The sequence below is a fragment of the Heptranchias perlo genome, chromosome 8 (assembly GCF_035084215.1).
Source record: "Heptranchias perlo isolate sHepPer1 chromosome 8, sHepPer1.hap1, whole genome shotgun sequence".
Taxonomy (NCBI): Eukaryota; Metazoa; Chordata; class Chondrichthyes; order Hexanchiformes; family Hexanchidae; genus Heptranchias; species Heptranchias perlo.
The window spans coordinates 73,786,283-73,811,173 of NC_090332.1; the positions used below are offsets into that span (position 1 = coordinate 73,786,283).

A 24,891-nucleotide genomic window follows, 5' to 3' on the forward strand; every position below is an offset into this window, starting at 1 on the left:
ATCATTAACACAACCCTTCATTTTCTGTTGATCAATTTTAAGAGGACGGAAAATCATGGGCTGGGTGGCTGTGATTCCCCAAGATGTACTCCCTGCGAGTGCAGTATCCCAGAATCACTACTTAAAGATTCATCACTGGAAAGGGGTGCATTTCTGTGCTTCAGTAACATAAAGCTCGATTTACTGTTCAGTGATTGTATTCAAACGACACTACAGTGAGTCAGCCTTTAATGGATTTATAATTAAACCTATTCTACAATTGTGGTGGCAGTATAAAACACAGCTGAAAAAAATACACATTTGACTCACTAGTTTCTTCTGAATAAGTGCAAGAATATCCATAGTTCAGGTCTTGAAAGAAATTGAGAACAGCTCTTTGCAGACCCAAGCCAACAGCTTTTCAGGAGAGAAACACTCAACTATAATCACTAATTCCAGCTTTAATTATAAAGAAAGAACTTGCATTTATACAGCTGATTTCACGACCTCAGGACGTCCCAAAGCACTTTACAACAAATTAAGTACTTTTGAAGTGTATTCACTGATGTAATGTACGGACGCGACAGCCAATTTGCACACAGCAAGCTCTCACAAACTGCAACGTGATAATGACCAGATAATGTGTTTTAATGATGTTGATTGAGCAGTAACTATTGGCCAGGACATAGGGTAGAGCTCCCTTGCACTTCTTCAAAATGGTGCCATGGAATCTTTTACGTCCACCTGAGAAGCCAGACCGGGCCTCGATTTAATGACTCATCTGAAAGACGGCACCTCCGCCAATGCAGTACTTCCTCTGTTCTGAACTGGAGTGTTGGTCTGGATTTTGTGCTCAAGTCTCTGGAGTGTGACTTGAACTCACAACCTTCTGACACAGGTGAGAGTGCTACCACTGAGCCAAGGCTGATACCCTATGAATAACTTAATGGCCTTTTGTAATTTTAACCACGTTTGAACACTATACAAACGGCAGTACAAGAGACTATACCCAAAATTATTGAGCATACCCAGACCAGTCAGCACTGGGTAAGAGAAAAGGCTGACCAATGCTGAGGTGTGTACCTATCCCTTTAAAGATGCTGGTTGACTTGTGCATTTTCAGCATTTTCTGGGGTAGAAACTCGTCATGGGTGGTAGTACAAAGCAGGCAGTATCTAATCGGCCGCCTGTTACATGCCCCCACCCAATATTCGAAGTCAACAGAACTTGAGATGGGGTGGGGGCGTATAACGGGTGGCCGATTTGATTCTGCCTGCTTTGTACTACGGCCCAAGATGAGTATCTACCCCTTTTTTTTTTGAGTCTGGCTGGGGTTTTCTAGCTTGCCAATCTCCTTCCGTTTGCTTGAATGGGTGGAAAAGTGTGAGCTGACCAACACACAGAACTGGAGCCAATATATCCATAGATTGACCTTGGGAACAGTACTTACGAGACTGGTGGTTACTGCTGGATGACATTAGCAGCTGAATGTGCATGTGATAGTCCTTTGTCGACTGTCAGCTGTGGCTCAACAGGTAACACGCTTCTGTCAGAAAGTTGTGGGTTCATATCCCACTCCAGGGACTTGAGCACATAATCCAGGCTGATATGCCCAATGTGCTACTTACTGAGGGAGTGCTGCACTTTCGGAGGTGCTGTCTTTGGATTGACATTAAACCGAAGCCCCGTCTGCCCTCAGATGGACGTGAAAGATCCCATGGTACTATTTTGAAGAAGTGCAGGGGAGTTCTCCACGATGTCCTAGCCAATATTTATCCCTCAACCAACATCTATCCCTCAACCAACATCACAAACAGATTATCTGGTCATTATCGCATCGCTGTTTGTGGGATATTGCAGTGCGCAAATTGGCTGCCGCATTACCTACAGTACAACAGCGGCTACACTTAAAAAAAAGTACTTAATTGGCTGAAAAGTGCTTTGGGACATCCTGAGGTCATAAAAGGTGCTTTCTAAATGCAGTCTTTTTTATTTTAATACTGCTATTAACCCATTTGAAATAAGATGGTTGATGTCATTGAAGAGAGGAATGCCATTGCAAACACTGAGTACACATCTGCCGATACAGCAGTAATCTCCAGAGTATAAAACGTAGTCACTTCTAGATGAGGAGGAGTTCTTCCTGAATTCTACTGGATCTTCTCTCCAACAATGCACACTTCTGACAGCAAACGGAAAGTGCGACACAGGAGAGCGTTTCTGCCGCTCTGGAAAGCCTGAGAAGTAGTGGGCCAGGGGAGAGAAAAAAGGACCCAAAAGTTTTAATGGCAGTTTACAGCAATCACTTTCGAAATCTGTTTCCAAGAAGTAACCCAGACTTCAAAAAAACAAGCCAATGTCTGAAAAGAGAGAAGTAAAAGGTTAGTGGGAGGGAGGGGGAAAGAGAAACGGCAACAAGCTGTCTTGGAATGAAATTATAAAACATCCATTTTACAGAAACTTGCTATTCATAGAATCGTACAGCATGGAAATAGGCCATTTGGCCTATAGTGCCTCTGCAGGCTCTTCAAAAGACCAATTCAAGTAGTCCCACTCTCCTGCTCTCCCCATAGCTCTGCAAATTTTTCCTTTTCAAGTAGATCATAAGAGATAAGAACATAAGAAATAGGAGCAGGAGTAGGCCAATCGGCCCCTCGAGCCTGCTCCGCCATTCAATAAGATCATGGCTGATCTGGTCCTAACCTCAAATCTAAAATCATGTCCAATTTCCTGCCTGCTCCCCATAACCCCTAATTCCCTTTACTTCTAGGAAACTGTCTATTTCTGTTTTAAATTTATTTAATGATGTAGCTTCCACAACTTCCTGGGGCAGCAAATTCCACAGACCTACCACCCTCTGAGTGAAGAAGTTTCTCCTCATCTCAGTTTTGAAAGAGCAGCCCCTTATTCTAAGATTATGCCCCCTAGTTCTAGTTTCACCCATCCTTGGGAACATCCTTACCGCATCCACCCGATCAAGCCCCTTCACAATCTTATATGTTTCAATAAGATAGCCTCTCATTCTTCTGAACTCCAATGAGTAGAGTCCCAATCTACTCAACCTCTCCTCATATGTCCGCCCCCTCATCCCCGGGATTAACCGAGTGAACCTTCTTTCTACTGCCTCGAGAGCAAGTATGTCTTTTCTTAAGTATGGACACCAAAACTGTATGCAGTATTCCAGGTGCGGTCTCACTAATACCTTATATAACTGCAGCAATACTTCCCTGTTTTTATATTCTATCCCCCGAGCAATAAAAGCCAACATTCCGTTGGCCTTCTTGATCACCTGCTGCACCTGCATACTAACCTTTTGATTTTCTTGCACTAGGACCCCCAGATCCCTTTGTACTGCAGTACTTTCCAGTTTCTCGCCATTGAGATAATAACTTGCTCTCCGATTTTTCCTGCCAAAGTGCATAACCTCACATTTTCCAATATTGTATTGCATCTGCCAAATCCCCGCCCACTCACCCAGCCTGTCTATATCCCCTTGTAGGTTTTTTATGTCCTCCTCACTCTCTACTTTCCCTCCCATCTTTGTATCATCTGCAAACTTTGATATGTTACACTCAGTCCCCTCCTCCAAATCGTTAATATAGATTGTAAAGAGTTGGGGACCCAGCACCGACCCCTGCGGAACACCACTGACTACTGGTTGCCAGTCCAAGAATGTACCATTTATCCCAACTCTCTGCTTCCTGTTAGATAACCAATCCTCCACCCATGCCAGAATATTACCCCCAATCCAGTGATTCTTTATCTTGAGCAATAATCTTTTATGTGGCACCTTGTCGAATGCCTTCTGGAAGTCTAAATACACTACTTCCACTGGTTCCCCTTTATCCACTTTGTACGTTATATCCTCAAAGAACTCAAGCAAATTTGTCAGACATGACTTCCCCTTCGTAAAGCCATGCTGACTTTGTCCTATTAAATTATGTTTATCCAAATGTTCCGCTACTGTCTCCTTAATAATAGACTCCAAAATTTTACCCACCACAGATGTTAGGCTAACTGGTCTATAATTTCCAGCCTTCTGCCTAATACCCTTTTTAAATAACGGTGTTACATTAGCAGTTTTCCAATCTGCCGGGACCTTTGCCGAGTCCAGAGAATTTTGGAAAATTATTACCAAAGCATCCACAATCCCTTCTGCCACTTCCCTCAAGACCCTGGGATGTAAGCCATCAGGTCCAGGGGATTTATCCGCCTTGAGTCCCATTAATTTACTGAGTACCAATTCCTTAGTGATTTTAATCGTATTTAGCTCCTCGCCCCCTGGAGCCCCCCGTTTGTCCACTGTTGGGATATTCTTAGTGTTCTCTACTGTAAAGACTGAAACAAAATATTTGTTCAGCATTTTTGCCATCTCCATGTTTCCCACCATTAATTTCCCGGTCTCATCCTCTAAGGGACCGACGTTTGCCTTAGCCACCCTTTTTCTTTTTATATAACTGTAGAAACTCTTGCTATCTGTTTTTATATTTTTTGCTAATTTATTTTCATAATCTATCTTCCCTTTCTTAATCAATCCTTTCGTTACTTTTTGCTGTCTTTTGAAGAATTCCCAATCTTCTATCCTCCCACTAAGTTTGGCTACCTTATATGTCCTTGTTTTTAGTCGGATACTATCCTTAATTTCTTTACTTAGCCACGGATGGCTGTCATTTCTTTTGCACCCTTTTTTCCTCAGTGGAATATATATTTTTTGAAAGTTGTAGAATAACTCCTTAAATGAACACCACTGTTCATGTACCGTCTTACCCTTTAATCTATTTTCCCAGTCCACTTTAATCAATTCCGCTCTCATACCATCATAGTCTCCTTTATTCAAGCTCAGTACGCTTGTTTGAGAACCAACCTTCTCACCCTCTAATTGGATATGGAATGTAACCATGTTATAGGAGCAGGAGTAGGCCATTCGGCCCCTCGAGCCTGCTCCACCATTTAGTGAGATCATGGCTCATCTAATTTTTACCTCAACTCCACTTTCCCGCCCTTTCCCCATATCCTTTGACTCCCTTGCTGATCAAAAATTTGTCTAACTCAGCCTTGAATGTATTCAATGACTCAGCCTCCACAGCTTTTTGGGGTAAAGAATTCCAAAGATTCACGACCCTCTGGGAGAAGAAATTCCTCCTCATTTCCGTCTTAAACGGGTGACCCTTTATTCTGAGACTATGTCCCCTAGTTTTAGATTCCCCCATGAGAGATAACATCCTCTCAGCATCTACCCTATCGAGTCCCCTCAGAATCTTATATGTTTCAATAAGATCTCCTCTCATCTAAACTCCAATGAGTATGGGCCCAACCTTTTCAATCTTTCCTCATAAGACAACCCTTCCATACCCGGAATCAACTTAGTGAGCCTTCTCTGAACTGCCTCCAATGCAAGTATGTCCTTCCTTAAATAAGGGCACCAGAACTGTACGTAGTACTCCAGGTGTGGCATGACATCCCTGCTTTTATACTCCATCCCCCTAGAAATAAAGGCCAATATTCCGTTTGCTTTCCGGATTACCTGCTGCACTGTATGTTGACTTTTTGTGTTTCATGTACGAGGACACCCAGATCCCTCTGTACCGCAGCATTTTGTAGTATTTCTACATTCAAATAATATTTTGTTTTTTTATTTTTCCTCCCAAATTGGATGACTTCACATTTTCCCACATTATATTCCATCTGCCAAATTTTTGCCCATTTGCCCACCTGTCAATATCCCTTTGCAGACACTTCGTGTTCTCGTCGCAACTTTCTTTTCCACCTATCTTTGTAGCATCAGCAAATTTGGCCACAAGACACTCTGTTCCTTCATCCAAGTCATTGATATATAGTGTAAATAGTTGAGGTCCCAGCACTGATCCCTGCGGCACCCCACTAGTTACAGATTGCCATTTTGAAAATTACCCTTTTATCCCGACTCTTTGTTTTCTGTTAGTTAGCCCATCCTCTATCCATGCCAGTATATTACACCCAACACCATGAGCTCTTATCTTGCTGCAGGAGTTCCTCAGGGCAGTGTCCTAGGCCCAACCATCTTCAGCTGCTTTATCAATGACCTTCCCTCCATCATAAGGTCAGAAATGGAGATGTTCGTTCATGATTGCCCAGTGTTCAGTTCCATTCGCAACCCCTCAAATAATGAAGCAGTCTGAGCCCGCATGCAGCAAGACCTGGACAACATCCAGGCTTGGGCTCATAAGTGGCAAGTAACATTCGCGCCAGACAAGTGCCAGGCAATGACCATCTCCAACAAGAGAGCGTCTAACCACCTCTCCTTGACATTCAACGACATTACCATCGCCGAATCCCCCACCATCAACATCCTGGGGGTCACCATTGACCAGAAACTTAACTGGACCAGCCATATAAATACTGTGGCTACAAGAGCAGGTCACAGGCTGGGTATTCTGCAGTGAGTGACTCATTTCCTGACTCCCCAAAGCCTTTCCACCATCTACAAGGCACAAGTCAGGAGTGTGATGGAATACTCTCCACTTGCTTGGATGAGTGCAGCTCCAACAACACTCAAGAAGCTCGACACCATCCAGGACAAAGCAGCCCGCTTGATTGGCACCCCATCCACCACCCTAAACATTCACTCCCTTCACCACCGGCGCACAGTGGCTGCAGTGTGTACCATCCACAGGATGCACTGCAGCAACTCGCTAAGGCTTCTTCGACAGCACCTCCCAAACCCGCGACCTCTACCACCTCACCATTTAGAAAATACTCTGATGTATCTTTCTTAGGTCCAAAGTGGATGACTTAACATTTTCCCACACTGAACTCCCATCTGCCAAAGTTTTGCACTCACATAATCTATCAATGTCCCTTTGCAACTTTCTGCTCCCATCTACACTATTCAGTGTGCCACTTAACTTAGTGTCATCAGCAAACTTAGATATACAGCTATTCCTTCATTCAAGTCATTTATAAATACAGTGAAAAGCCATGGCCCCAGTTCAGATCACTGTGGGCCACCACAAGTCACATCCTGCCAATTTGAGTACATATTACTAACTACCTACTAACCAATTCCCTATCCGAGCCAATAGGTTGCCTCCAAATTCCAAGTGCTCTCATTTTTGTTAACAGTCTCTCATCCAGTGCTATCAGCATGATCTGTAAAAACTCAAACAAAACTCCCCGGTCTGCTGGAGGAGTGAGGCCTCCACAATGAGCAGCCTCCGACCTCCCTTTGACTCTGAAAACACTCCGCACGAGGCCAACCCAGCAACTGACTTTTGGGCCATTTCAAATATGTAGCCCCATGAACGGGCAATGCAAGAATATGCTGGGTGCTGTTACCATTTCTCTGAGGCTGAACTTGACAAATCTACAGCATTAACTGACATAATTTGAACTGCAGGTTGGTTTAGTGAGGGTGCATTTCATTCAACAAGAACGGGTGAGGGTGATGTAATTAGAAGTGACGTCACTAGCGGAGCCATAGCTTTTTAGCATGCGCTGAATTATGTCATTGGGTGGCCCGGCACATGCACAGGTGGATGTCACGTGTCGATGGAGAACCTGAAACACGCACACTGTCACGAATCACTCTATCAAACCGAACACTCTGGGAGAGAGTTGCGGTGACTGATGGGGCATTGTGTGTGTGTCATGGATTGTTTTCATGTTTATTGGGTAGAAAGTGGGGTGGGGAGGAGGGGGGGGTCACATTTTACGTTAAAAAGTGATTCATGACACTGTATCTGATGACGTCACTTGCCGCACATCCGCTGAGCTTTCCGTTGCCTTTCATGCTCAATATCGTGACCCAGGTCTAATGGGGGCGGGGGGCGGAGGGCGGGGGGTGGGGGAGGAAGAGAACATGACCCAGGTCTAATGGGCGGAGGAGAACGCGATCCAGGTCCAACGGGGCGGGGAAGAGAACGCGATCCAGGTCTAACGGGGCGGGGAGAAGAACGTGATCCTGGTCTAACAGAGGGGGGGGAGGAGGAGGAGAAGAACGTGATCCTGGTCTAACAGAGGGGGGGGGGAGGGGGAGGAGGAGAACATGATCCTGGTCTAACAGAGGGGGGGGGAGGGGGAGGAGAAGAACGTGATCCTGGTCTAACAGAGGGGGGGGGGGGAGGGGGAGGAGAAGAACGTGATCCTGGTCTAACAGAGGGGGGGGAGGGGGAGGAGGAGAACATGACCCAGGTCTAACAGAGGGGGGGGAGGGGGAGGAGGAGAACATGATCCTGGTCTAACGGGGGTGGGTGGGGAGGAGGAGAACGTGATCCAGGTCTAATGGGGGGGGGGGGGGGGGAAGAGAACGCGATCCAGGTCTAACGGGGGTGGGTGGGGAGGAGGAGAACGTGATCCAGGTCTAATGGGGGGGGGGAAGAGAACGCGATCCAGGTCTAACGGGGGGGGGGGGGGCGGGGAGGAGGAGAACGTGATCCAGGTCTACGGGGGGGGGGGGGGGAGGGGGGGGGGAGGACACCGTGATCCAGATCTAACGGGGGGAGGACGAGAATGTGATCCATTTCTTGCCTCCCGGACCACATTCTCCTTCTTTTACCCGCCTTGCGCTCTGCTCCCTCCAGGCTTCTCCTTCCCCCTCCCCTTCCTCCAGGCTCTGCTCTCCTCCCTCCTTCTAACTACCTGCATCAGCTGCACACTTTGCGTTTGGCCTTCGGTACGCACTTTCAGTGAACGGCAGCTAGGGCAGTTTCCCAATTCGCATGCGCGGCTCAGCACGCTCCGGGCTCGTGCGCGCATGCATGTCATCGATAGCGGAAGCAGTTAATCCCTGGTGCTAGTCATAACGCATCAAATAGGACAGACAGGTAAATTCCCCATCAGTAGAACAGATGGGTAAATTCGCCATCACCAGGACAGACGGGTAAATTCCCCATTAATAGGACAGACAGGTAAATTCTCCATCAATAGTACAGATGGGTAAATTCGCCATCAACAGGACAGATGGATAAATTCCCCATCAATAGGACAGACGGGTAAACTCCCCATCAATAGTACAGATGGGTAAACTCCCCATCAATAGGACAGACGGGTAAACTCCCCATCAATAGGACAGACGGGTAAACTCCCCATCAATAGGACAGACGGATAAATTCCCCATCAATAGGACAGACGGGTAAACTCCCCATCAATAGGACAGACAGGTAAACTCCCCATCAATAGAACAGTAACAGGCAAACTCACAGTTAAACTCCCCATCAATACAACAGTAACAGGTAAACTGAGAGTTAAACTCCCTATCAATAGGACAGACAGGAAAACTCCCCAACAACAGGACAAACAGGTAAACTCCCCACCAAAAGAACAGTAACAAGTAAAATCACAGTTAAACTGCCCATCTATTGGGCAGACAGGCAAACTCCCCATCAATAGAACAGTAACAGGTAAACTCACAGTTAAACTCCTAAAATAGGACGGACAGGTAAACTCCCCATCAATAGGACAGACAGGTAAACTCCCCTGGACAACATCCCAGCTGTATTGCTGAAGACTTGTGCTCCAGAGCTAGCTGCGCCTCTAGCCAAGCTGTTCCAGTACAGCTACAACACTGGCATCTACCCGACAATGTGGAAAATTGCCCTGTCCACAAAAAGCAGGACAAATCTAATCCGGCCAATTACGGCCCCCTCAGTCTACTCTCAATCATCAGCAAAGTGATGGAAGGTGTCATGGACAGTGCTATCAAGCGGCACTTACTCACCAATAACCTGCTCACCGATGCTCAGTTTGGGTTCCGCCAGGACCACTCTGCTCCAGACCTCATTACAGCCTTGGTCCAAACATGGACAAAAGAGCTGAATTCCAGAGGTGTGGTTAGAGTGACTGCCCTTGAAATCAAGGCAGCATTTGACCAAGTGTGGCACCAAGGAGCCCTAGTAAAATTGAAGTCAATGGGAATCAGGGGGAAAACTCTCCAGTGGCTGGAGTCATACCTAGCACAAAGGAAAATGGTAGTGGTTGTTGGTGGCCAACCATCTCAGCCCCAGGACATTGCTGCAGGAGTTCCTCAAGACAGTGTCCTAGGCCCAACCATCTTCAGCTGCTTCATCAATGACCTTCCCTCCATCATAAGGTCAGAAATGGGGATGTTTGCTGATGATTGCACAGTGTTCAGTTCCATTCGCAACCCCTCAGATAATGAAGCAGTCTGAGCCCGGATGCAGCAAGACCTGGATAATATCCAGGCTTGGGCTCATAAGTGGCAAGTAACATTCGCGCCAGATAAGTGCCAGGCAATGACCATCTCCAACAAGAGAGAGTCTATCCACCTCCCCTTGACATTCAACAGCATTACCATCGCCAAATCCCCTACCATCAACATCCTGGGGGTCACCATTGACCAGAAACTTAACTGGACCAGCCATATAAATACTGTGGCTACAAGAGCAGGTCAGAGGCTGGGTATTCTGCGGCAAGTGACTCACCTCCTGACTCCCCAAAGCCTTTCCACCATCTACAAGGCACAAGTCAGGAGTGTGATGGAATACTCTCCACTTGCCTGGATGAGCGCAGCTCCAACAACACTCAAGAAGCTTGACACCATCCAGGACAAAGCAGCTCGCTTGATTGGCACCCCATCCATCACCCTAAACATTCACTCCCTTCACCACCGGCGCACTGTGGCTGCAGTGTGTACCATCCACAGGATGCACTGCAGCAACTCGTCAAGGCTTCTTCGACAGCACCTCCCAAACCCGCAACCTCTACCACCTAGAAGGACAAGAGCAGCAGGTACATGGGAACACCACCACCTGCATGTTCCCCTCCAAGTTACACACCATCCCGACTTGGAAATATATCGCCGTTCCTTCATTGTCGCTGGGTCAAAATCCTGGAACTCCCTTCCTAACAGCACTGTGGGAGAACCTTCACCACACGGACTGCAGCGGTTCAAGAAGGCGGCTCACCACCACCTTCTGAAGGGCAATTAGGGATGGGCAATAAATGCCGGCCTCGCCAGCGACGCCCACATCCCATGAACGAATAAAAAAAAATCCACCATGCCCGTTACTTCCTCAAAGAACTCTAATAAATTTGTCAGACATGATTTCCCCTTTATAAAACCATGTTGACTCTCCTTGATTGTATTATGAGTCTCCAAATGTCCTGCTATTACTTCCTCAATAGTGGATTCTAGCATTTTCCCAGTGACAGATGTTAGGCTAACTGGTCTATAGTTACCTGCTTTCTGTCTCACTCCCTTCTTGAATCGGGGTGTTATGTTTGCGGTTTTCCAATCCGCTGGGACCTTTCCAGATCTAGTGAATTCTGGACAATTACAACCAATGCATCCACTGTCTCTGTAGCCACTTCCTTTAAGACCCTCCGATGCAAGCCATCAGGTCCAGGGGACTTGTCAGCCTTTGGACCCATTAGTTTACCTCGTACTTTTTCTCTAGAGATAGTGATTGTTTTTAGTTCCTCCCTCTCCTTTGCCCCTTGATTTTCTACTATTATTGGTATGTTATATCTATATATATATATATATATATATATATATATGTTCAATTCCCTTTTGAAAGTTACTATTGAATTGCTTTCCACCACCCTTTCAGGCAGATCATAAATCGCTGAGTAAAAAAAATTCTCCTTATCTCTCCCTAGCTTTTTTACCAATTATCTTGAATCTGTGTCCTCTTGTTACTGATCCACCCATCTATGAAAAGTTTCTCCTTATCTACCCTTATCAAAATTTTGGGAGGGAGAATAAGGTAAATGGTAAAACTTTAAAAGTAGAGGGGCAGAGAGACATCGCGACTCTGATACACAAATCTTTAAAAGGAGGACAAGTTGATGAGTTTGTTTCTAAAAAAAAACATACTGAATCCTTGGTTCTATGAACAGGAGGAGGATAGAGAACAAGACCAAAGAGGCAATTCTAAACCCATACAAATAATCAGTTAGCCCATAATTAGCATATTGTGTCCAGCTTTGGGCACCTTGCTTTAAGAACATAAGAACATAAGAAATTGGAGCAGGAGTAGGCCAATCGGCCCCTCGAGCCTGCTCCGCCATTCAATAAGATCATGGCTGATCTGATCCCAACCACAAATCTAAAGAACACAAGAAGTCGGAGCAGGACCTGGCCACATAGCCCCTGGGCCCTCTCCGCCACCCACAGGGCATTGACCGATCCGAACTCAGCTTCATATCCAATTTCCTGCCCGCTCCCCATAACCCCTAATTCCCTTTACTTCTAGGAAACTGTCCATTTCTGTTTTAAATTTATCTAATGATGTAGCTTCCACAGCTTCCTGGGGCAGCAAATTCCACAGACCTACCACCCTCTGAGTGAAGAAGTTTCTCCTCATCTCAGTTTTGAAAGAGCAGCCCCTTATTCTAAGATTATGCCCCCTAGTTCTAGTTTCACCCATCTTTGGGAACATCCTTACTGCATCCACCCGATCAAGACCCTTCACAATCTTATATGTTTCAATAAGATCGCCTCTCATTCTTCTGAACTCCAATGAGTAGAGTCCCAATCTACTCAACCTCTCCTCATATGTCCGCCCCCTCATCCCCGGGATTAACCGAGTGAACCTTCTTTGTACTGCCTCGAGAGCAAGTATGTCTTTTCTTAAGTATGGAGACCAAAACTGTATGCAGTATTCCAGGTGCGGTCTCACCAATACCTTATATAACTGCAGCAATACCTCCTTGTTTTTATATTCTATCCCCCTAGCAATAAAAGCCAACATTCCGTTGGCTTTCTTGATCACCTGCTGCACCTGCATACCAACTTTTTGATTTTCTTGCACTAGGACCCCCAGATCCCTTTGTACTGCAGTACTTTCCAGTCTCTCGCCATTAAGAAAATAACTTGCTCTCTGATTTTTCCTGCCAAAGTGCATAACCTCACATTTTCCAATATATTGCATCTGCCAAATCTCCGCCCACTCACCCAGCCTGTCTATATCCCCTTGCAGGTTTTTTATGTCCTCCTCACTCTCTACTTTCCCTCCCATCTTTGTATCATCTGCAAATTTTGATATGTTGCACTCGGTCCCCTCCTCCAAATCGTTAATATAGATTGTAAAGAGTTGGGGACCCAGCACCGACCCCTGTGGAACACCACTGGTTACTGGTTGCCAGTCCGAAAATGAACCATTTATCCCAACTCTCTGCTTCCTGTTCGATAACCAATCCTCCACCCATGCCAGAATATTACCCCCAATCCCGTGATTTTTTATCTTAAGTAATAATCTTTTATGTTGCACCTTGTCGAATGCCTTCTGGAAGTCTAAATACACTATGTCCACTGGTTCCCCTTTATCCACCCTATACGTTATATCCTCGAAGAACTCAAGCAAATTTGTCAGACATGACTTCCCCTTCATAAAGCCATGCTGACTTTGTCCTATTAAATTATGCTTATCTAAATGTTCCGTTACTGTCTCCTTAATAATAGACTCCAAAATTTTACCCACCACAGATGTTAAGCTAACTGGCCTATAATTTCCAGCCTTCTGCCTACTACCCTTTTTAAATAACGGTGTTACATTAGCAGTTTTCCAATCTGCCGGGACCTCTCCTGAGTCCAGGGAATTTTGGAAAACTATCACCAAAGCATCCACAATCCCTACTGCCACTTCCCTCAAGACCCTAGGATGGAAGCCATCAGGTCCAGGGGATTTATCCGCCTTGAGTCCCATTATTTTACTGAGTACCATCTCCTGAGTGATTTTAATCGTATTTAGCTCCTCCCCCCCGAGAGTCCCCTGTTTGTCCAGTGTTGGGATATTCTTAGTGTCCTCTACTGTAAAGACTGAAACAAAATATTTGTTCAGCATTTTTGCCATCTCCATGTTTCCCACCATTAATTTCCCGGTCTCATCCTCTAAGGGACCTATGTTTGCCTTAGCCACCCTTTTTCTTTTTATATAACTATAGAAACTCTTGCTATCTGTTTTTATATTTTTTGCTAATTTCTTTTCATAATCTAACTTCCCTTTCTTAATCAATCCTTTAGTTACTTTTTGCTGTCTTTTGAAGAATTCCCAATCTTCTATCCTCCCACTAAGTTTGGCTACCTTATATGTCCTTGTTTTTAGTTGGATACTATCCTTGATTTCTTTACTTAGCCACGGATGGCTGTCATTTCTTTTACACCCTTTTTTCCTCAGTGGAATATATTTATTTTGAAAGTTGTAAAATAACTCCCTAAATGAACACCACTGCTCATGTACCGTCTTACCCTTTAATCTATTTTCCCAGTCCACTTTAATCAATTCCGCTCTCATACCAAGGATATCTAAGCATTTTAAAGGATGCATAACAGATTCACCAAGATGATACTAAGGATGAAGAGCTTCAATTGTAAGGAAAGACTAGAGAAAGTGGGGCTCTTTTCATTACAGCATTGAAGATTAAGGGGAGGTCTTAGAGGTGTTCAAAATTGAGAGGTTCTGATCAGGTACATCAGGGAAAAACTTTTTCCATTGATGCTTGAGTTGGTAACCAGGGGGCATAAATTTAAGAACATCATCAAAAGAAAAAAGGGAGAGGTTAGGAGATTTTTTTTTTTACATGGAGTGTTGTTAGGACACGGAATGCCCTACCAGAAACAATGGTGGAAGCAAAATCCATAATAGGTTTTTAAAAAGGAAATTTGTGAGGGGGAGAAACATTTAAAAGGGTATGGAATAAGGGCAGGGGACTGGGACGAGATGGATAGCTCGGAGAGCAGGCACAAGCTGAATGACTTCTTCCTCACCTGTAAAATTCTATGATCTAATCAACCTTTCCTCGCCCCCCTCAAACTTATCTACAATTCTTTGATGACCCAGGCAGCGGATTTCAGATCTGTAGCTACAAGACTGGCGGGCGACAGAATCCACTTTACATCGCGACCTGCTCGTCGATCTATGTAGGGAAAAGTTCTAAACGTGCGTGCTTCCATATTTCCACCCCCACCAAGTTTGTAGGCAATGCACTCCTGGCTGTTAAATTTTGCAGTGTATCAGAATTGCAAGGAAGGACCACCCACTTTCTCAGAACATCTGGAGAAAGGAATAGGGTCAATAGGGGGAAATGAAGTAGGGTGGAGGAGGCTCGTGTGGAGCATAAACGCTGGCATAGACCTGTTGGGCCAAATGGCCCGTTCCTGTGCTGTAAAATTCTATGTAATTTGAACAAGCTCTGCTATAGTTTATGAAGCAGCCAAGAGGCCTAACAGACCCACCAGCACTCCTGAAATTCAGCTCAGTACTGGACTGGAGTTATATTCCCTTCGGTGTCCCATTTAAGCAGCGAGAGATGGCCTGTTCCTGATGGGGGCTCTCGGACTGTTCTGCTTACCCTCGGGTCAAAACCCAACTCCAAAGCTATATGGTCAGTAAATGGGGACGACTTTGCAGCAATGCAAGAGTGAAAAGTTTTTCCCTGATGTACCTGATCAGAACCTCTCAACTGCACCTTTAGAGAACTACCTTCCGGAATAATCCACGTTGCTCTTCTCTGAACTATAATAATGCATTGATGTCCCTTTTAGGTGGTTTGTGATGAAAATTGCAACTCGTATTCTTATATGCAACTTTAATCCCATGAATTTCACAGTTACAGTTACCTAGGCCAGTTGCTTTGAGCTGCATCATAAGTACTTCATTGGCTGTAAAGCGCTTTAGGACGTCCTGAGGTCGTGAAAAGTGCAAGTCTTTCTTTTTTCTTTTACTTGGCTGGCCTGGTTAACAGCTTCATACAGACTGGATAATTTTAGCAAATGGTCACAATTGAACACATTTTTTTCTACATTCCATCCATTCATTTGGTCCTCATGTTTCCTGTTCCAATACATATTTCCTTGCATTTATCCACATTAAGAACCATCTGCCATTCCTTAGTCAATCTGCTTAATTGGCTCAGAACCCTTTGAATGCCCATCAATCTCTCTTACATCTGGCATCAACAACAACATTTAGAACACCAGTTGGCAGTATCTTGATTGATATGATTTGAAGAGCGTAAACAGGAACCTAGAACAAGCCCCTGCAATATTTCTGCAGCTCAGGTCTTCCTACCTCCTCCCAGACAGAGCTTCCTCCATTCGTTTAGTACTTTATTTTCTATCATCAAGGTGGTTTTCAATCCTCTAGCTCATCTGCTGTTAATTTTGAGCCTTATTTTAAAGATCAAAGCTAATTTCTGGACCGTTATCAAATGATTTTTGAAAATCCAACTAAATTCCAGAACAATTGGTTATCTCCTGTTTCTTAATTGTTGTCCCTCAGGAATTCAAACATATTTGCTTTTAAAACCATGTTGGTTACTTTTCATGCTTCTATGCTCTTGATGCAGATGAAATGCTTGAGTATGCTCCCCCCTACCCCCGTTAAATTAACTGGCCTACAATTGCATGGAGGTGAGGTTAAGCATCCCACTGCTTGTCTTATTATCTCGTTTATCTTATTGATCCTGTGGTCGAGTACATTTAACTAGCCCTTGTTACAACCTGTGTTATAAGTGACATAATCACCAGTACTAAAATCCTCTCAGCCGCCAAGCTTTTTACCTCAGACTTGCTATTGAATTAGTTTAATTTACTGATATTTAGCCAAAGTTAATACTTAGTCACCAATTACTGAACTTTAATCCCTATATAAATCTTGCAACAGTAACACACAAACCTATCAAAACAGGGCAGGACTCCAACTTCAAGGCCCAGGGTTTGAATCCAGCCCAAATTGATGGAATTAAAGTCTCTTTTTGTAAAGGTGTTATGTGAAATGTTTTTGAATAGTTTCGATCCAGTGCTTAAAGGCAAAAAGCCTCCAGCACAAAACTTCCTCCCTAATTTGGCACCAATTGGTAATCTCACTCCGAAACCATTGGATGGCTGGTGTAGGAAATGGAATATGTCACACTGGTGCGGTAGAGATTGGGGTTAGGGTAATTGTTGGGGCAGAGTAGAGAACTATACTACATCTAAAAGTACCTCATCCGATTTGGAGAGCTCAGTGCCAACACTGGGTGCTTTAAATGGAGAAAAGTGTTTCATTTTCCAGTGTTAATGATCCCTCACTTGACAATTACAAGATTCATTGGGAATGGACAGAAACAGGCTTCTTAGGCCTATTGGCCTTTTCCTGGTCCTAAAAGGCTTATGTGTTTTTTTATGTGTAGACTTTGATGTTTCAACAGGAGAATGGTTATGGTTACAGAATGGGAACAAAGTTTATTCCCTGTTGTACAGGCACGTGCACAGTCTTCGAAATACAAGTTCAAATAAAGGAGTTGTTTTACCTTATTCAGTGGAGCATGTGTTTGAAATGAGCAGTATTTGAGGTTATATGGTTTTCCTTTACGACATACTGTTCTTCCAATATCAACGTACAGAAAATATTTCAGTCCGGCAACAACCTTTAAAAGAAAATAGGTCCATTTTTATATCTCATTGGAGCACAGTTACTCATGCTGTATAGACTGGGTTTATTCTTAAACAACTGAATGGGAAAGTGTAGAATTAACTTGTAGAGCAGCAAATTCTCATCTTACTTCTAAAGTATAAAAAAATCATATTTTTAAATTCCTGGGATTTGTCTGCAGAAAGTCAGAAGTTAAATTGTGACATTTTATTATAATTGACTTGCAATTGATCTCATATTCTAACAAAAGAGACCAACTAGCATTTAACTCTGGGGTAAAGAAAGGAAGTCATCTCTAAGCCATTGTCAGTTTGATTCAGAACATTAAAGATCTTGGAGCTGGTGTCCACTCACATCGCCCTTCCAATCCTACTTATATCATGGACAGGTACAGAAAATAATCAAAAAGGCAATGGAATGCTGGCCTTTTTCTCTAGAGGACTAGAATACAAAGGGGTAGAAGTTATGCTACAGCTATGCAAAGCCCTGGTTAGACCACACCTGGAGTACTGTGTTCAGTTCTGGGCATGGCACCTTAAGAAGGACATATTGGTTTTGCAGGGAGTGCAGCATAGATTTACCAGAATGATACCTGGACTCCGAGGAGAGATTACACAAACTAGGATTGTATTCCCTGGAATTTGGAAGATTATGGGGTGATTTGATCAATGTTTTCAAGACATTAACGGGAACTGATAGGGTAGATAGAGAGAAACTATTTCTGCTGGTTAGGAAATCTAGGACTAGGGGACATAACCTAAAAATTAGAGCCAGGACTTTCAGGAGTGAAGTTAGGAAACACTTCTACACCCAAAGGGTGGTAGAAGTTTGGAACTCTCTTCAGCAAATGGCAGTTGATGCTAACTCAATTGTTAATTTTAAATCTGAGATTGATAGATTTTTGTTAACCAAAGGTATTAAGGGATATAGGGCTACGGCAGGTATATGGAGTTAGGTCACAGATCAGCCATGATCTCATTGAATGGCGGAACAGGCTCAAGGGGCTAAATGACCTATTCCTGTTCCTATGTTCCTATATTCTGCATCCGTCCCTGGAAAAAACTCTTCCCCGCAGTGACTTACAATGGCATTTTCAAACTCCCAACTGTCTGAAATGGAGCTGCCTCCAATTATTAGGTTTCCTCACAATTGCTTTTAAAATTGCATGTAACTTTTCACAAAAAACTCATGTATAAGTGAGATTTTCCATCATATAACCTCTTGTTCCAGGTACTATAGAAAAGTTAAAATGTATATATACACACACAAATCTTTGAAGGTGGCAGAACAAGTTGATAAAGCTGTTGAAAAAACATATGGGATCCCACTTGGCTTAAAAATAAAGGCACAGTGTATAAAAGAAAGGAAGTTATGCTAAATCTTTATAAATCACTAGTTAGGCCTCAGCTAAAGTATTGTGTCCAATTCTGGGTACCACATTTTATGAAGGATGTCAAGGCCTTGGAGAGGGTGTGGGGTCATGATACCAGGGATGAGGGACTTGAGTTATGTGGAGAGACTAGAGAAGCTGGGTTTGTTCTCCATAAAGCAGAGAAAGTTAAGGGGAGATTTAATAGAGGTGTTCAAAATTATGAAGGGTTTCGATAGACTAAATAAGGAGAAACTGTTTCCACTGGTGGAAGGGTCGGGAACCAGAGGACACAGATTTAAGGTAATTGGCAAAAGAATCAGGGGGAGATGAGAATTTTTTTACGCAGCGAGTTGTTATGATCTGGAATGCACTGCCTGAAAGGGCAGTGGAAGCAGATTCAACAGTAACTCTCAAAAGGGAATTGGATATACACTTGAAAAGGAAATATTTCCAGGAGAAAGAGCAGGGGAGTAGGACTAATTGGATAGCTCTTTCAAAGAGCTGGCACAGGCACGATGTGCCAAATAGCCGCCTTCTGCGCTGTAAGATTCTATGATAATGTGTTCATTATACTAGAGCTCTATTTTATAACACAAAAATTAGATAATGCTCATCTTTTGGAGTATTCACATACAACTACTGGAATCAGTACAAATATAGGTAAAAAGCAAGATACTGCAGATGATGGAAATCAAACAAAAACAGAAAATGCTAGAAGCACGCAGTAGGCCAGTCATCATCTGTGGAGACAACAGACAACTTTAATGGTTCAGGTGTGGACCCTTCATCAAAACCATTTTAGAGTGGGTGCCCACACCTGAAATGTTAATTCTGTTTCTCCCTCCACAGATGTTGAGTGTTTCCAACATTTTCTATTTTTGTACAATACGCAGGATTGGAGCACAATTCAGACCAGTGAAGGGTTCAATAGGTTGTAATCCACAGAAATGGATTTCTCATCATTTCCCTCCTCCCCCATTTGCTGGCATCTACTATACAATACTGCCTAGCAATAGGAAAACCCAGTGCTGGACAAAGATACTACCTGCCATAGGAAATTGGTTCACATATTTTTAAATATTATAAAATATATATATTTTATATGCTTTTGGGAGAAACTGTTTCCACTGGCAGGAAATAACCAGAGGACACAGATTTAAGGTAATTGGCAAAAACAGCCAGGGGGAGATGAGGATAAATTGTTCTACGCAGCAGGTTGTTATGATCTGGAATGTATTGCCTGAAAGGGTGGTGGAAGCAGATCCAATAGTAACTTTCAAAAGGGAAGTGGATATACACTTAAAGAGGAAAACTTTGCAGGGCTATGGGGAAAGAGCAGGGGAGTGGGACTAATTGGATAGCTCTTTCAAAAAGCTGGCACAGGCACGATGGGCCAAATGGCCTCCTTCTGTGAAGTTTGATTCTATATGGCCCCCTAACAAGTTCACTACAAATCTTCTTTAAATTGTGCCATTGTGGAATGGTTGTGGACCTCTGAATTGTGTGTCCTTGTTCTGGAATGTGGACTGCTGGTCAGTTTAGAGATGAAAGAATCGAAGGCCGCTCGGTTCTACAGCTCTTGGACATGGTCCTTCTTACCTGTACCTGCGCTTTATGTATCGTCTGCACTTTAAACAGGAAGATGTCATTTGTTTGGTTGTTGTAGCCATAGATTGCAACTAGGGTGGCATTTTGAACACCAGAGTCGGTCGTGTTAATATCTCTGGGAAATCCTGGACCTATGGGAGTCTTTGTAGTGCTCCAAAGACCTGGAACCCAAGAAACAACAGCAGTGAGTGAGGTAGGGAAGGTTCTACAGGCCTAGGCAATGCGAAACAGTTACTTCTGCTGTGCTATCACTGCATCAGATTCCTGAGCCTGGATATTTTACATAGGAGATATTAGTAGATGAACATTCACATGACATTTCTCCGAGCACAATTTTTACAAGGCCTTGGAGATGTTGCAGAGGAGATTTACCAGAATGATACCAGGAATGAGGGACTTCAGTTATATGGAGAGACTAGAGAAGCTGGGATTGTTCTCAATGTAGAGAAGCTTAAGGGGAGATTTAAAAATATTAAAATATATAATTGATGTGATCAAAATTATGAGGGGTTTTGAGAGCGTAGATAGGGAGAAACTGTTTTTGCTGGCAGGATGGTCGGTAACCAGAGGACACAGATTTAAGATCATTGGCAAAAGAACCAGGGGGGAGATGAGGAGAATTTTTTTAAGCAGTGAGTAATGATGAGCTGGAATGCACTGCCTGAAAGAGTGGTGGGAGCAAATTCAATAGTAACTTTCAAAAGGGAATTAGGTATATGCTTGAAACAGAAAAATATGCAGGGCTTTGGAGAAAGTCCCACTCTATCAGGAAAGATTGAACAGGTTGGGGCTCTTTTCTCTAGAAAAGAGAAGACTGAGGGGTGACTGAGATGTCTTTAAGATTAAGAAAGTGTTTGATAGGGTAGATGAAGAGAAGATGTTTCCACTTGCGGAGACTAGAACAAAGGGCCATAAATATAAGATAGTCACTAATAATACCAATAGGGAATTCAGGAGAAACTTCTTTACCCAGAGAGTGGTTAGAATGTGGAACTTGCTTCCACAAGGAGAAGTTGAGGTGACTAACATAGATGCATTTAAGAGGAAGTTAGATAAACACATGAGGGAGAAAGGAACGGAAGGATATGCTGATAGGGTTAGATGAAGTAGGGAGGGAGGAAGCTCGTGTGGAGCATAAACACCAGCAAGAACCTGTTGGGCAGAATGGCCTGTTTCTGTGCTATACATTCTATGTATGTAATATAGTTGTGGGGTGTTGATAACCTTTAAGTAACATGTGACACGTGACTTTTACTGTGGAAAGTGTAAGATAGCTCAGGTTGTTGCATCCGACGGTTGATAATGTCTGTTGGTAAAAATGAGGAAAGACTTGCATGCAGTTGACTGGTCATTCATGAAAAATATTCAGTCAATGTGAGGTTTCCTCATAAGATCTGACTCAGCAATGAAGTCCCTTATGGTCATACAGCCTGCGGGTACTTACTGCCTACGCTCACAGATGAAGACTTGGGTAAGTTGCTGGAGGGTTGCTGACATTCACAGAACCGTACCTCAGCTGAGGGCACTAACAAGAGACGGTGGTCTCATGTTACAAAAAATCCTTATTCCAGTGAGAGCAAATTCAACTAGAATTGGATGAATACTTGGAAGAGGAAAACTTTGCAGGGTTATGGGGAAAGGGCAGGGGAGTGGGACTAATTGGATAGCTCTTTCAAAGAGCTGGCACAAGCACGATGGGACGAATGGCCTCTTTCTGTGCTGAAAAATTCCACGTGGAATCTATCCCGCAATGTAATTGGGCTGGGTTCCGTAGGACTGGAATCTCCATGCCACGAAACCCTCTCCCCTTGAAGTCTTCTGTAACATATGCTCGTGTGGAGCATAAACGCTGGCATAGACCAGTTGGGCCCTACGGCCTGTTTCTGTGGTGTAAATTGAATGTAATAAAAGGGGGAAATTATGCAGTGCAACAATCCTGCAGGAATGTATGGGGGGTGGGTGGGGTAGAGGGGAGGGGAGAGAAGAAACACAGGTTGAGAAACCCTGAAAGCCCGCAAAAAACCTCAACTAGATGGCGCTAGTGAATTAAAAAAATATATAATTCTGCAAACTATACATAGCAGACAAAACAATTTCTGAAGCGTGCAGCACTCAGTAGAATTACCCAAAGCTAGTGGTTGGTTGATGAACAGTTTGTACACTTCCTGCCAAAGACCACAGTGTTCACATTACAGCCGTGAGTTTAGACACAAGTTCAGAATGTGGCATTGAATGATAAAACTGATCAAATCTCTGTTGGCTGTTACTAGATTAATGTCTAAATGGTCAACTCCTGGAACAGAAGGTTAAACACCACTGAGGTGGAAAAAGGATAACATCCCACTTTTATTGTAGGTGTAAAAATTGGTTTGATTAAAATTAATGTTTCTCATTAAAAACAGGGATGGGTCAACTTGGGTGTAAATCAAAATAAATGCACTGCTCAGGTATATGCCGCAACACTAGTGAACTAGGACATTCTTGTGCCACAATTAAAGGGACAGTATCTTCACAGTGTCAAATTGACGTGGTGGTGATGACAGGAAGGAGGTTTAGTAGAAGAAAACCAAGGGATATGGTGGCAGATTACTGAGTATGTTGAAGGTAAGACCATACAGCATATAATAGAAGTTGCAAACTCATTGTTGATCAGACAGTGAATCTACAGCACAGAAACAAGCTATTCGGACCAACTGCCCAAAGTCGATGTTAATACTCCACACGAGCCTCCTCCCACTCTAATTACCTCTTCCCACCCTGCCTCTGTATCCCTCGTGTGTGCATCAAGCCTCCCCATAAATGCATTAATGCTATCTGCTTCAACTACTCCATGTGGCAGCAAGTTCCACATTCTCACTCTCTGTGTAAAGAAATTCCTCCTAAGTTTGCTCTGTTAGTGCCCACGTTATGCCCCCTTGTTCTGGACTCACCCACAAGTGGAAAGAGTTTCTTCACATCCACCCTATCGAACCCTTTCTCATTTTGAATGAAAATCATTCTTTGGCTGTAAGAAGCCTTGAGATGCCCTGAGGTCGTGTAAGGTGCCATATAAATGCAAGTCTCTTTTTATACATGCGAGGCTATTGGGTTTCACTTTGCGTAGAAGAAAACAAACACCAGTAGAAAATCCTGAAACCCACTGAGAGGAATTGAACTTATTCAGTCATCTTGAAGCAATGGGCTTTGATTATGGGCCTTTGTTGAGACTTATCTTTCAGTTGTACCTTGTTTTTTTTGAGCTGTCCACTTTTTGGGGGCTATCAGCTTTTTCAGATTTTGTAGGTTGGCATCTGAAAATTACACTTCGTATGCTCGAGGAAAGGGCATGTATAATGGTGTAGTTACAAAGCGTAAAATAGTAGCACAGTCCAACATATATCAGGTACACTATTGGTTGGGGGAGGGGTTGAGAGCAGAAAAATGGGTTTTAACATTTTTTTTAAAAATATGGTTTTTTTGAGTGCTTCCAGAAGCTTCAAATAAACTAGATGCAAAGTTGCTGCTCAGCTCCCTGAAGGCGAATTGTGGGGCAGACACAACATACGGATAGGGACTGCTGGAGCTTTGAGCAGACACCACTGACAAAAACTTCAGTTACAAAGCTTCCCAAATAACATAAGTTTTAACGAGCAGTGGCAGAAGCCACATCCTCTCTGATTCAGTGAGAGCAACACATTTAGTTCGTGCTCTGACACCTCTGGTTCTTGCTACAGCTGCTGCTCTCCACCTCCTCCAACTATTACACAGAATGCAATCTGCAACATTCAAATATAGCCACTTGCACATAAAGGTCAGTAACATCCAATATTTAAAGATAAAACGAGAGACATTAGTTACTTGCCGTCTGAATGGACCAGACCAAAAGCCAACAACACAGAAAGCAGCACTCCCAACACTGTACCCATCCTGTAGCCAGGCTTGTCTCCACACACCATTCTGCCTCTGTCTTTTTGATCTTCTTATTCCAAATCAGGAAGTGTTACTCACAACATTGCCCTCATTGGTTGTCTCTTGGTTACAAGCATCTGCTTTATCCAATGGAAGATTTACTTTGAAATTCTGGCTACCTCATTGGTGGGTTTCTGGCCCAGTAGCTCAGAAACTATGTGTTGCATAGATTAGGCTTGTATTCCCTTGTGTATAGAAGATTAAGAGGCGATCTAATTGAGGTGTTTAAGATGACTAAAGGATTTGATAGGGTAAGAGATTCTAAGAGATTTGAGAGAGAGAAACTATTTCCTCTGATGGGGGAGTCCAGAACAAGAGGGCATAACTTTAAAATTAAAGCTAGTCTGTTCAGAGGTGATGTCAGGAAGCACTTCTTCACACAAAGGGTAGTGGAAGTCTGGAACTCTGTTCCCCCAAAAAGCTGTTGAGGCTAGGTCAAAAAACTGAGAGTGATAAGATTTCTATCAGGTAAGTTTATCAAAGAATATGAGGTACAGATCAGCCATGATCTAATTGAATGGTGGAATAGGCTTAAGGGGCTGAATGGCCTCCTCTTGTTCCTATGGTCCCAGAAGCATCATGCCGCCTGCACAGCTGAAGGAACCATCGTATAACGTAAAGTGTACAAGC

General features: G+C 43.6%; 1 protein-coding gene across 3 annotated transcripts; it reads right to left on the bottom strand.

Moving 5' to 3' along the window:
* Nucleotides 1-1,256: 1,256 nt before the first annotated feature.
* Nucleotides 1,257-24,279, bottom strand: LOC137324231 (cystatin-F-like). Of its 3 annotated transcripts, none has more exons than XM_067988377.1 (4): nucleotides 24,215-24,279; nucleotides 20,305-20,474; nucleotides 17,212-17,328; nucleotides 1,257-2,216 (listed from the first exon to the last, which is right to left on the bottom strand). In XM_067988377.1, the coding sequence occupies exons 1-4, from the start codon at nucleotides 24,246-24,248 to the stop codon at nucleotides 2,130-2,132; spliced, it is 408 nt and encodes a 135-aa protein (XP_067844478.1). In that variant the 5' UTR covers nucleotides 24,249-24,279; the 3' UTR covers nucleotides 1,257-2,129. The 3 variants fall into 3 exon arrangements, with proteins under 3 accessions (XP_067844478.1, XP_067844476.1, XP_067844477.1); XM_067988375.1 differs by having other exon boundaries at nucleotides 24,155-24,266; XM_067988376.1 differs by having other exon boundaries at nucleotides 2,124-2,339; nucleotides 24,155-24,266.
* Nucleotides 24,280-24,891: the final 612 nt, after the last annotated feature.